At 31.3% G+C, this 14,453-nt stretch overlaps 1 protein-coding gene across 1 annotated transcript in view; it reads left to right on the top strand.

The window, feature by feature from the left end:
* The window catches only part of LOC127712588 (von Willebrand factor D and EGF domain-containing protein-like), a 104,534-nt gene extending 90,872 nt beyond the window's left edge, over positions 1-13,662 (top strand). The window contains exons 9-13 of the mRNA XM_052219103.1: positions 544-728; positions 1,939-2,187; positions 2,763-2,805; positions 3,114-3,222; positions 10,375-13,662. Coding sequence (XP_052075063.1) covers positions 544-728; positions 1,939-2,187; positions 2,763-2,805; positions 3,114-3,222; positions 10,375-10,576 — 788 coding nt within the window. The 3' untranslated portion in view covers positions 10,577-13,662. The remainder of the gene's footprint in view (positions 1-543; positions 729-1,938; positions 2,188-2,762; positions 2,806-3,113; positions 3,223-10,374) is intronic.
* Positions 13,663-14,453: the final 791 nt, after the last annotated feature.

Here is a 14,453-nt window from a genome sequence, read left to right as displayed (position 1 = left end):
TTCTAAAAATTATACAATGAAAAGGGATAAAATATCCCAAACATTTTCCAATGGATCATAGAAATTATAAGTCGCAGGGAAGAAAATACCATGATCAAAAGGGAAAATGAAGTAAAAGACAATCAACAGATCAAAGGAAGAACAAAACTGAGCACACAGGAAAATATTGGTTGGCAATAGCAGTGCATGAAGCCATTTTGTATAAGGATGTAAGGTGCATATATTACTTTGTTCCAATTTTCCAAAAGCGGTGTTGTATTAGTTATAATATCACTGACTAGAATTATTATTTAAGGCATGAATATAAAAAAAAAATGACATTATTGACAAAAATGGAGTTTTGTTAAATTTAACATGAACAGTAGCCTTTCGTACGATGATACTATGAAATAATCTGTTGTTCTATTGTTTTTCATCTTCAAATACACTAATACTAATGGCATTTGTCAAGATCTCAAAATCAGACATTTTAAACTGTTTAATCATATCCCCCTTTTGTATATCTTGTTGATAAAATTTATGTTAAGTTTATATTCATTGTAGGTCAGTGTGAGTGTTCAAATGGATATATTGATGATGACTGTTCCAAAGAAACTTCAACGCCACCTGTTAACATAAGTCTGCCAGCTGAAGGTTTATGTACTACAACAACACGTACATGCAGAAAAACTAATATCTATGGTGATTTTTTGTCAATGGAAATTTGGTATAAGATCCGATATTTTAAGGTACTTCGTGATTTATATTTATATAGAATCCTTTCTATAAATTCTTGAATTATTTATTCTATTTTAGACCCTTTCTGTTTTTTATATTCAAAAATTTTCAAATAGCTCTCAGTCCTTCAGTAGTGGAAAATCGATTAATAAGTTATGACGTCGCCAGATACTTTTTAATGCATTCTCTTTGGCTGAGCGATAATTCGAATGTAGAATTATTAATCATAATTGATAGGATATTCAATCAAATGTGCATGTCTCAAGTCATGAGCCTGTAATTCAGTTGTTGTTGTTTGTTGCTGTATATCGTAATTGTTTTTAGTTTATTGTTTTGTACATAAATCAGGCTGTTACTTTTCACGTGTGACATTTGTCATTACGGCGATTTTTATAGCTTGCTATGTTGTATGGGTTTTGCACATTGTTGAAGGAAGGCCGTACGGTGACTTATCTTTGCTTACTTCAACGTCAGTTGTTTCTGTTGAGCTGTTTCATTTGCAATCATACTATATCTTTCCAAAATAAGAATATGAACATGATGCAAATGAGTAATTGTTCATTTGCTAGAATTCGAAGTTCTCGTATTGAACGGATGTTTGTCATGTATGCTTGTAGGTCCACTTTATTTTACTTCTTTTTTCTTTTTTATTATTGCCGATGCTTTCCTTTCTTATGCAGTTTTGGTTAAGTAAAACTTTTCCATTTTGATGTCAATTCACTTTGTTGATTGCCATTAATAGATGGTATAATCATAAACAAATAACCTATTTAGCTATATTTATATAATGGCAAATATCATTTTCAGATAAAACAAAGTTGAGGCCATAATCATTAATGTCAATGTATATGATATAAATTATCAATTTGAAAAAGACAATCGAAAAACAAATTGCTCTGAATTGCATCACTTTAAACCTTTCCATGCAGTAAATACTGAGTTGACGAAAATCAATGAAAGCGTTGACCCTTTCATACTTTGGCAATTAAGTAGTATTCAAGGGAAATTTGATTCATTTTCATCCAAATTCATTCGTTCTTCTTAAGTCATACTGCATTTACTTGTTTTTTATTTAGGCTACCAACCGTTTTGCTTCGAGCGCTTCTTATGATTCTTATGAAGGCGAAATGCACATCTGGCTTATTAAACTATAAACTTTGTTTCTTTGATGTGTTTTATATAATTATGTGGTTATAATAAATGTTTTATAATCAATTGTAGGTAGTTGATAATTCTAAATTGTACTCATCAAATTGGGAAATTAACAAGGCTCAGTACAGAAATATGTTTATGGTTACCGTCGACCTTGACGTATCAAGAAAAACTCGTTCAGCCTCGGGACCTAAGATGGCAGAAGGGTATGAAATCACACTGTCAAACGACGGAACCAATTTTGGCAATAAAGTTACAATCCTTATTTATGACGACGGATGTTTTTCATGTAATAGATCGATGACTTGTGTTTCATTGGTAAATATTTGCTTCTCATATTTAAACAAAGAAAATGTCGCATTTTAAAGGAAAATATATAGACAGTCACATATAACTCAAAAATAAATATTAAACAAATAATGAAAACATTATACAAAAATTCTCAACTCAATCGGACTCATCGTTTTCTTTTTTAATAAACGTTAGTGTGTGCTTTTTTATGGTGTGTTAGATGTATTCCTGTTTTAAATGTCCTTTCACTTTTGACACTACTTCAGTAATTTTCTAAAACAAAATCATGTTTTAGTTCATAAATCTTGATTCTGATTTTGATATGACAATTAATTACCGTTACCAGATTATATAGTCTTAAGTATATACAAAAGGCATGCAATAAAACGAGTGTATCATTCGGGGCACATTCTGTCATGTTAATTAGTATTTTGATGTATACATATCGATGTAATTTTGATTTGACAAGAGCAGCTTATATATGCATATAAATGAAATTGCATTTGGTGAAATGGGTCCAACGAAGGATTTTAAAACTGAGTGTGATACATTATAAACATTTGATATGAATAATGCATTGTATATGAAAAATTGTATTGCAGGAAGTCTGTGAATCTTCAAATGAGAGTCAAGGAAAAAACGAAGGTAACAAACAAATTTTAAAAAGTAATGCATGTAAAATGTAATGAGACAGCAACCAAACGACGAGCATACAAAACATGAAATCAAGCGATCAGCATTAAGAATTTAGCAATATATAGATGTGTTTGCAACATATGAGCTGTTTATTCCCCAAAATAATGCACTAAATGAATTTACCAGGGTCTATGGAAAAACTTCCATAAATACCGAAAGGTATAAACACATTTTTAAAAGATATAACTAAACAACTGTACTGATTATTGATTCTAAATAATATCAATAAATTTTATTTTTACATTTTATCTTTTAAGATAGTAACAAGACCATTATAGCACTGGCTTCATCTTTTGGTGTCATTGGTGTGCTTGTTTGTTTGTTAGCTTTACTATTCTACTTGAAGCACAAAAACAGTGATGAAAAGTAAGTATGCTTTTAGATATTTTTCTGACTTACAATTTGACCTTTGCACTGACAGTTCGTACGTTTTTATGGTAGTTTTTAACTACGCTTTATTCAATTAACAAGTAAGGAGATGTGGTATGATTGCTATTGAGACCACATAGCGGAGATATAAGTAATGTTAGATCATCCTACCCCTTACAACAGTGAGCAAAACCCTTCATCGTATAGTCTGTTATTCTAACTTCTCACCAACCCCCATCTTTAATAAATGTGAAACAATAAAAAATAACCTGATTATGATTTATGTCAAAATATTAAACGACAAACAGATGTAACAGACGGCAACCAAATACAACCACTGACTAACAGGCTTCTGACTTGGGACAAGCAAATTAAGGATGTGGTGTGGTTTAACATGTTTGTGAGCGCTTAACCCTCTCGTGTGTCCAGGGACAAAGGTGTAACACTAGTACAAAATCAGAAAAAAAAGTGTAAGAAACTAGTTGGAAATGACTTGCATAATGAGAACGATCCGAAGCACAAAGAACCAACTAACCTTCATATAGCTAAAGACAAAATATACAAAGTACCGATACAAGAGTTCTTTAAAAGCTAGCTCAAAGCCTCTTCTGATTATTATTGTTGATGTCATAAAAAACTGTCGATTTATTTTTATTGTATGTTATTATTTTCCCTATTATTCATCATTATTTGGCATGATGTCCCCTTTTTTAGCTCACCTGACCAAAAGGGTCAAGTGAGCTTTTCTCATCACTTGGTGTCTGTCGTCCGTCGTCGTCCGTTAACTTTCACAAAAATCTTCTCCTCTGAAACTACTGGGCCAAATTGAACCAAACTTGGCCTAAATCATCCTTAGGAAATCTAGTTTAAAAAATATATCCGAAGATCCCGCCCATCAAACAAGATGGCCGCCATGGCTAAACATAGAACATAGGGGTAAAATGTAGATTTTGGCTTATATCTCTAAAACCAAAGCATTTAGAGCAAATCTGGGGTAAAATTGTTCATCAGGTCAAGATCTATCTGCCCTGAAATTGTCAGACAAATCAGACATCCCATTGTTGTGATTCGCCCCTAAATTGGTAATTTTAAGGAAATTTTGCAGTTTTTGGTTATTATCTTGAATATTATAATAGATAGAGATAAACTGTAAACTGCAAAAATGTTCAGCAAAGTAAGATCTACAAATAAGTCAAATGACCAAAATTGTCAATTGACCCCTTAAGAAGTTATTGGCCTTTAAAGTCATTGTTTCACAATTTTTCGTAAACTTTTGTAATCTTTTACAAAAATCTTCTCCTCTGAAACTACTGGACCAAGTTAAACCAAACTTACATAGGGGTAAAATGCAGTTTTTAGCTTATATCTCTGAAACAAAAGCATTTACAGCAAATCTAACACAAGTAAAAATGTTCATCAGGTCAAGATCTATCTGGCTTAAAATTTTCAGACGAATTAGACAACCCGTTGTTGGATTGGTAATTTTAAGGAAATTTTGCAGTTTCGTCGTCCATCGTCAACTTTTACAAAAATCTTCTTCTCTGTAACTACTGATCCAAATTTAACCAACCAAACTTGGCAACAATCATCATAAGGGTGGCTAGTTTAAAAAAATGTGTCCGATGACCCTGCCAGCCAACTAAGATGGCCGACATGGCTAAATATAGTACATTGGGGTAAAATGCAAATTTTATCTATTATCTTGAAAACCACTATAAATAGAGAAAATCTTACAGGGCAAAAATGTTTGGAATGATGAGATCTAACTATTGTCTACTTACTTCAAAGCTGTCACATGACTTTTTACAGGAGTTATTGCCCTTAAATGACGAATTTTACCAACTTTATAAAATTTTGCCTATTATCTTGAAAATGATAATAGATAGAGAGAAACTTTATATAGCAAAAATGATCAGCAAGATAAGTTCTACAAATAAGTCAATATGAAACTTGAAACTTTTGAAACTTGAAACTTTTTATTTCACTAATGGCCTCACATGAGGCATGATAGTACAAACAATAAAATATAACAAATATAATGCATGAACAAAATTAAACATATATACAAATGTACAGAATTATCCAGGAAGGTAAATACCACCTAAATATTGACATTACAATTTTACAGAATTTAGACAATCCAACAAGAGTGAATTTTATCATTACTATTCATTAGTTCATAGAAACTATCAACAATTATAACTTATCTCTGCAGGTAAAAAATTTTGGTTCTCAACATCAAAAAATTGCAGTCAAATATATAGTGAAAGTCATTACCCAATTCTTCTTTATTACATAAATCACAAACTCTTTCTGACCTATCTATACTAAAACATGTACCACATTCAATGTGTAATCTATGACTACCACATCTAAATTAACATAAGTTGTGTCTTAAATCAAAAAGTAATCCAGTTAAATAATTTTCCATGCCAAATTCAGCCTTATACATTCTGTAATTTAAACATTTAGATGAATTGAATATTTTAGTCTTCCAATCATTTACAAATAAATCATGATAATACTGTTTAACATTTTTAGATAAATTACAATACTTTCCAACAAATCGATAATTCCAAGCATCAGCATTACCATATTCAATTAAAATATCTTTTACATAATTTAACCATTTAGAATGATAAACATCACCACAGTCGAGTCTATACAACATTTCGTACAGTGTATATGAAATTTTTTTACCCGTAACAATACGTCCCCAAAAACCAATCATTCTTACTTTAATTCGACCAGACATAGGTACTCTACCAAGTTCACCATATACAATGCAATTAGGTGTACATTTTTTAACTTTCATAATATATTTACAAAATTCTAAATGCAGAGATTCAACAATATCATTGTTTTTATACCCCCAAACCTCAGCACCATATAACAAAATAGGTGCAACCATAGCATCAAAAAATTGTAGTAAAATGTCTATTGGTAAGCACATTTTTCTTGCTTTACGCAATACAATAAACATAGATTTTCTAGGTTGTTGTACCAGTCTAGACTTGTTACTATGAAAAGTACCCTTTCTAGAAAATATTATGCCAAGATATTGGAATTCATCGATAACAGATAAACGTTCATTATTGTACATAAAATGAGCATTTTCAGCCTGTCTACTCTTAGAAAATATAACAGTATTCGTTTTGGCTGTATTAACTTTAAGTTTCCATGTTTCACAGTATAAATACATTGCATTCAAGGCAGACTGCAATTCAGCAGCAGATTCAGCAAAAATTACAGTGTCATAAGCATATAATAACAAATACAATTTGAAATAAACTTCAATATCATCGTTATCAAAAAACAGATTTGACATGTTACAAACATCACTTAAACCACTATAAGCATGAGACATAAACTCAGTGAGATCATTGAGAAAATAGAAAATAAGAGATGCGACAGGTTTTCACCCTGCCTTACACCAATGTTTGATGCAAAAAAATCTGAACAATTAGAACCATCTCTCACACATGACTTTGCATTTTTATACAAATTTTGTACCACAATCAACAATTTGCCATCTATACCATTGCGCAATAGCTTCTACCATAACAAGACTCTGTTCACTGAATCAAAAGCTTTGCGATAATTTACAAAGGCACAGTACAATTTTTTTCTTCTAAATAAATACAGATCAATCAGACATTTTAAATTAAAAATATGGTCAACAGTGCCATATCGTTTTCTAAAACCTGCTTGTTCTTCAGATAGCAAGCCTAAACTTTCCAAATAACTAAACAACCTGTTATTTAAAATGCAGGTAAATAATTTGCCATTACAACTCAATATCGTTGTTCCTCGATAATTGTCAACATTTGCAGGATCACCTTTCTTTTTATAAAAAGGGCAGATGAAACCCTTTGTCCAAGAGTCTGGAATAATACCACTATCAAATACAATATTAAATATTTTAACAAAGACAGGCATTGGTTTACTAGCAACATGTTTCAAAAAATTCATTAAGTATCATATCATCACTACAAGCTTTGTTATTTTTCAATGATTTAATTGCATTAGCAATTTCCTGTTCACAAATTGTCTGATTAATAACAGTATTATACTCACTAACATTTTCGGGCAAAATAACCTCAACATCATTTTCAACAGTATTCAGATTTTTAAAATGGTTAAAAAATACATCAAGAGCAACCTTCTGTGTAGTATTTTTACCTTTATCACAACCTTTATTCAATAATGGTCAAAATAACTTGGGATTAGTGGTACGCAGACCACGTAGTTTGCTAACAAATGCCTTCTGATACTCATCAAATTGCATTTTCAAAGTCTTTTTATACTCTGCTTTTACATACCATATCTTTATAATTAATTGTTGAACGAACTCTTTAAAAATACTTCTTTGACTTGCGATATTCTTTACGTTTCACATAACAATCACTATTAAAATACCGTTTACAGCGTAAATTCTGACGTTTTACATTTTTCTGTGCATTGCTATTATTAATTTTCACAAGCATATCTGCATGCTCAGCAGCATTCTTAATAATATTATAACAATCATCTACAGCCTTATTAATAATTACAATATTTGTGTTTTGAGGATCAATATCCTCTAGTCCATTCCAGAGTTCATCTATGCTGTTATCGTCTAATTTTTCCGTGAAAACTGGAGCTCGATCGCTGGCCCATCTTGGTTTTACAATAGATTCACCTTCATAGGCGATTACAATATCAGAGTCATTTGTAATGTCTAATTCAACTGAAACATTTAAGTTATTAACACTTGCTATATTTGAACTCAATTGTAAACAAATAGGATTATGAACATCACTAAGTATTGGGTCAAATGGTAAAACATTAAAATCAGTTACTGCTCTAAATAAAGTTGGTGATACAATTGCATAATCAATGACTGAATTATTACATGTTGAATGACCAATACCTCTATCGTTTCCCACTCTACCATTTGCAAAGAAAAGTTCTAAACTTCTACACCATTCTAATAGTCTTTTGCCATATTTGTCAACTTTACATTTATCTTGTGAATCTCTTACAACTGAAATTCCACATTCTTCTAATATATGCAAATTATTGAGAAAAGCTTGATCAACATTAGGAACATTGCAAAGTTTATTATTATCAATAACAACATATTCATTAACATCACTAATATGTGCATTAAAATCACCAAGCAAGCAGATTTGTAGCTCTGTATCAGCAATAACATTTTCAATTTCACTAAACATATCAACATCACTGTATAAACCATTCTCAGGAGGAATATACACAACCCTAAACAGTGTTTTATTAAACAATAGTTTATCATCAACTGCAAACCTCAAAACACAATGACTAGAACAAGTATAAGGGTCACCAACATTAATAAATTCATACAAATTTTCCCTTACAAAGACACATATACCACCGGATTTAGCTTTGCAATTTTGTCGATTAACAGGGGGCAATAACAGAAAACCATCGACATTAACATCATCATACTGATCAGGCTTTGTTTCTGTTAGACAAATTATGTCGTAAATAGATATATATTCTATAAAATCAGGATTTCTCAATTTAGAGACTAGACCACACATTTAACGCTAAAACTTTAATTTTATAAAATTGCAAAACATTTTCAACATCTTTATTAATATTGACCAATGACTTTTCCTGAAAAACACACGGTATGCTATCACAGACACCACTACTGGCACTAGAACATTTCCTTCCCGATTTTGCCTATAGCTCTGCAAGGCATAACTGCTTGTAATCCACTTCATTATATCCCAATTTGAATAGGTCGTCTCGGGAATCTATGTAAATTTTGGTTTCATTTTTCAAATAACAATGAATTTTGCCGTCCCTCGTGTGTGCATTTTTCACATCTTCGGACTTGCGTACCGTCTGGAAAAGTTTATAACGTAACGGTTAAATCTTCGCTAATATAAACATCCTTGTAATGTTCAGATTTTTTCAGCTCTTTTCGTCCTGCCAAGAATCTATTTCTGATTGTACGATTTGTGAAACGTAAAATCATCTACCGGTTTCAACCAGGATTTTTCTTACCCAAACGATGGGCATCATTCACGCACCCCTCATCAACCTCAATCTTCATGGCATTTGCTAGGTTCTTCATAATGTCAACAAAATTTTCGTCGCCATCTTGCACTTCCGGTACACCAGTCACCCTTATATTCTCCCTTCTAGAGTATTGTTCTAATGCATTGTTTGCATATTCTATTTTACGTACACCTGCTTGTAACCGGTTGGTCTTAGTATCATGTACCATAATCGTTTCATCCCTTCGGGCTGTAACCAACATGACCAAGGCATCCAAAAATTGGCATCAATAATGTCATCACATTCAGCGCGATTTTCTCCGTATCTTGTAGTTAGTCACTTTCCTTATTAAAACGTTCATTTATTGCACTCATAGTATCGTTTACTGTCACGTTATCTTCTTTAATGTCATTGCATTTGTCCTTAATAAACACACATATTTCTGTAAACACCTTACCGCCATTGCCGGATTTTGACGTATTTTTTGGCTGGCATGTTGATATAAAATTAACTGGTTTACAGTCAGTAATATCGTTGAAATCGTCTGATGACTCCTTATTGGAGTGATTGCCCTTTAATGACCATTTTTACAATTTTTATTGCGTTTTTGCCTTTTATCTGAAAAAGTTTAATAGATAGATAGAAACTTAAATTAGCAAAATTGATCAGCAAGACAAGGTGTACAAAAAAGTCGAATAGTTGAAATCGTCTGACGACACTTATTGGAGTTATTGCCAATTAATGATGGTTCTGACCAATTTTTTTGCGTTTTTGCCTACTATCTGAAACACTATATTAGATAGATAGAAACTTAGATATAAAGATAAAATGATCAGCAAGACTAGGTCAACAAAGAAGAGATTTTTGTCATGAATTCTATTCTAGTCCACAAATATGGAGTGTATCCATTGTTGAAGATTCACATAGACCTAGGTGAGCGACACAGGCTATTTAAAGCCTCTAGTTAACTGACACAAATAGTATGGGTTTATAATATTGTGAAGCAACGATGATTTTATTTTTGAAATTTATAATTCTGTTATAATGTTAAAAAGCCAGTTATGTACGTTGATTTTTGATATTTACATAACTGACCGTTCGTATTTATTATTTGTACAGGATAAAAGTTGGTGTTTACTCTGGCTGCCAACATGAAAGTGGGGAAAAAAAGGACAATGATATGTTGTCCAATAGGACCAAAACATTTAGAGAAAATACAATAAGCGATCTTGATGTTTATTTTGAAGACGGCGGAGAAGCATCAATTAGCAATTTCGAGAAACAGCTACCACCACAAAACCATTTCAAGAACAATTCATAATTTTGTCAAAAAATAACAATTTGACTTAATGTTATTGACATGTAGATTTCTTTATGATTTCTTTTTTCTTTTAAAACATTGACACCAGTACTTAGAATCTTTTTCGAACAGCAAAGTTCTATAAGTATAACCATCTTTAAACCTATTTATTTTCATATTTCGTTTATTCGTATGGTATTGCATGTTAAATCCACATCTAAGTCATCAATACAAATAACTCTTTTTTTTTAACTTTTAATAAACGAAATCGGTATGTGCTATCAGTATGTAACGAGTTACCAAATGATATACGTATTACTATTTATTTTTTCTTCAGTTTTACACTGTAAACCTTATCTCTTAATGATGCCCTCGATTGAGGACTCGTAATTCCGTAATTGCAAATTAAGAGCTTATTAAATTCTTCTTCGCCTGCTCGTCCGAATTTTTCTAAATTTCTTCGTATAAATAAGACAAAATTCTAATATAGGTTTGGTTGCTCGCAGAAACGTTTTCTTTTCTCTTGCAAACAATGTTTAAAAACGTAATAATCTAATATAATTTGATAACAATTTGACATTTGCATACAACAATATGTTCAACACTCAATATGTGTAAATGAACTTAAACTCTATATGATCCATATTCATAAATATGACAATAAACTGTAAACTGTACTTTGTAGTAACTGTGAGCATCTTCGATGAAATGATAGTTCAACTATTTTTTTTTTTTAATAATATAACGAAACCCGATCCTTTAAATCGCAAAAGGATTCCACGTGCATATATAACCAATATATCTAAATATAACCAATATATCTAGATCCAAAACAACTATAACCCGTTTTACAACTGCTCTAGCCAGTTTTGAATATATATAACTATATTTAACGTAGGGAAAATCCCTTAAGTCAAACGAAAAAATATATATACTTTTCATTGCAATTAGTGCATTACCAGTGCAATGTATAAAAGTAAAACAGATATTATAATTATATTAAGTTTTACATAAAAATTACGAGACAACTATCCATCAAAGTGCAAATGAAGTGGATGTAAGCAATTATAGGCAACCGTACGGTCTTCAATAATGAGAAAAACCCATACCGTAAAGTCGGCTATAAAAGGTCCTAACATGAAAATTTTGAAACAATTGAATTGAGGGAACTAACGGCCTTGTTTTTAACAAAACAATTCGCGGAAAAAAATACTGACAGACAAGAACTGACGACAATATGTATGTGAACATCAAGTTTTCCGTTTCATTTGAAAAACTTGAAATCTGTCAGTTGCGTTTGAAAATGTAACATTTGTAATTCTAAAGGAATTAAGATAACCTTTAATGAACTATATTGTATAAAGGTTCTGAGGCATTTTTTTCTTTTTTTTTTTCTTAAATTATATAAAACTTCTGAATTACTGACCTACCACATCATGTTTCAGTCTTGTGAACAAACGAAGAAGTTGGGTCAGTGATGACATATATCAATGAGACAGCAACCCATCAACAAATCAACCCAAACACAAATAGACGAGCATCAACATGTACCGAACAAAACCTATTGACGAAATTCCTGACTTGGGACAATCACCTGAGCATGTGGCATGGTTGACTTGTTTTAAAATCTAATTTACCTTTTTCAATATCAATCAGTTGGCTTACAATTAAAATACATAAAAGAACCTGAAATAAAAATATAAGTAAAAGAAAAGCATGGTTTACGAGTTAAATTTAGGATGGCTAGGGGGACGGTTATGCCAGACCCCGATATTGGACATATGATGAAGACCTTCCATAACTTGACCCATCTGAACCTTTTGTTCTTGGAAACCGTTGGCCTCTGTCATTCATATACCCCACGTGCAGATATAAGTATTGCCGTAGAGAATTTTTTACCAGTTAAATGCAGGTCTCATGAAGGAGTTCTGTAATGTCAGACCTCGGTTTGAAATTAACACTGTAAATAACTATTGTAAATATTTCACTTTTGATATTTTAGAATATATCGGTTTAAGGTAGAATGTCATTTATAATTATAATTCTATCCTGTTCATTTTATGTATTTATTTATTCTTTCATTTAAGTTTTCAATTCATAGTATTAGCATTATTATCAGTGCCCCACATCGACATTCCGGGAGCCTTATACTTTCCACATTATTCGTCCGTATGTCTGTGTGTTTGTTAATAATTTCTGCAAACGCAAAAACTCAAATAAAAAAGGTAGGACCCTGATGAAATTTTGACAATTGTTGTGCATAATATGTAGATGGCAAATATTTTTTTGGCAAACATTGGCTTGTTCAATGTATCTTATTTTTTGTTAAAACATTACATACTTATAGTACCAGCTGGCGTGCTACATGTAGGATTCCAAAGGTATGTAGGTAAAATATTCTTCTCCAAATTGATTCTCCACTAAAATAGATTTTTTTATGAACATTTGGCAAATGTTGAAAATTTTGAAACAGCTCGGTCTGTACTGTTATTGTAAATATATAGAAAACTGATATTTAAGTAGTACTACATGTTTTGTATGCTCCATCAAACTCATTTTATTTTACTTAATTCACTTCTTTGAGAAATAAGTCTCTGTGCTAGGCTTTAAATTGAAATTGATGTAGAAATAGTAAGTTATGATATCATATTCCAAAATGACTTCTTTTTTTAAGGATTATCTGTATGTCATCATTTGTTTTAAGGCTACCAAATTACATATAAATCAATTATCAGTCCTGATTTCAAAGAATCTTGATATTTACTTAACACACCATGGATTATTTCCTTTTGTCAAAATTTACCAAAAATGCCGCCCAAATAAAGTATCGTTTTGTTTGCGTGCGAGTTCATTATTTGTATATATGCTTCAAACAAAAAAGGGCAAATGGGGCGTTTCCTGACATGTCCGTTTTTCTAGTTATTGTTTTATTTTATTGATACCCTCTGTAGTTTATTTTTTACTTACATTGTAAATTTTAACAGTTGTCCTGTTGCAGTCCTGTATATTCAATATTAATTTGTGCTCTCCGTACTGAATTATTAATATGTTTTATTTTATACAATACTGACAATATCATGTTTTAATAAATACAGGGAATTAGTGATTTTGTGTGTTCTCTCAATTAATTCGTATATCCGAAAACTTTGATAAATGTTTTACTAACATGAACTAGTACAGACACACATGTTCCAAGCCGTAACATCTATCAACAGAATACATCAGACTTTGGTAACATCAAAATAAAACAAAGCATTATACAAAGAAACGTCTTTTTTGTAAATTTCGCCAGGCGAATTTTGCGAGCTTTGCGACAATGCAAATGAATGCAAACATAAATCATTTTATTTATGGTGACTGCTTTTGACTGATGTTTTAGTCTTCTTGGAATATTAGTGTTTTATATTGGCTTTGTTTTGGTTTAGCTAAATCAAGCATGTTTTTAACGTCTAAGCAATTAATAGCATTCATTTCCTAAGTTCGGATGCATTTCAAACTGGTGTTCAGTCTTATCATTGAGGCATTATTTGCATTTAATACTGCTAAATTGATAGGAATTTGAGATCGTATTTCACAAAAGTGAACATATTCTTAAAAACATTGCTTAATGGAAGTCAAGATTGGGTCGTCAATTTTAAGATATTGAGATATGTGGTAATCAAGATAAGTTCATCGAAGAATGATAAAATAAAACATGGATAACCCAGCTTGATTTCAAGAAAAAATCTGTTCAATAATTGGAATGTTTTTAATCTTGGTTGATTTTTATTGAACCTTTGACATTTTCCTAAACTGGCGTTTTAATGAAAATATTAGCCACATTGGTTTTATACAAGAGCTATGACCAACTATATGTCAGCAGAATTATTTCATTTAAAATTGAATTTTCGTACTTTAT

Source organism: Mytilus californianus, unplaced genomic scaffold (genome assembly GCF_021869535.1).
Source record: "Mytilus californianus isolate M0D057914Y unplaced genomic scaffold, xbMytCali1.0.p SCAF_8, whole genome shotgun sequence".
Lineage (NCBI taxonomy): Eukaryota > Metazoa > Mollusca > Bivalvia > Mytilida > Mytilidae > Mytilus > Mytilus californianus.
This window is presented reverse-complemented; position numbering and strand designations above follow the sequence as displayed.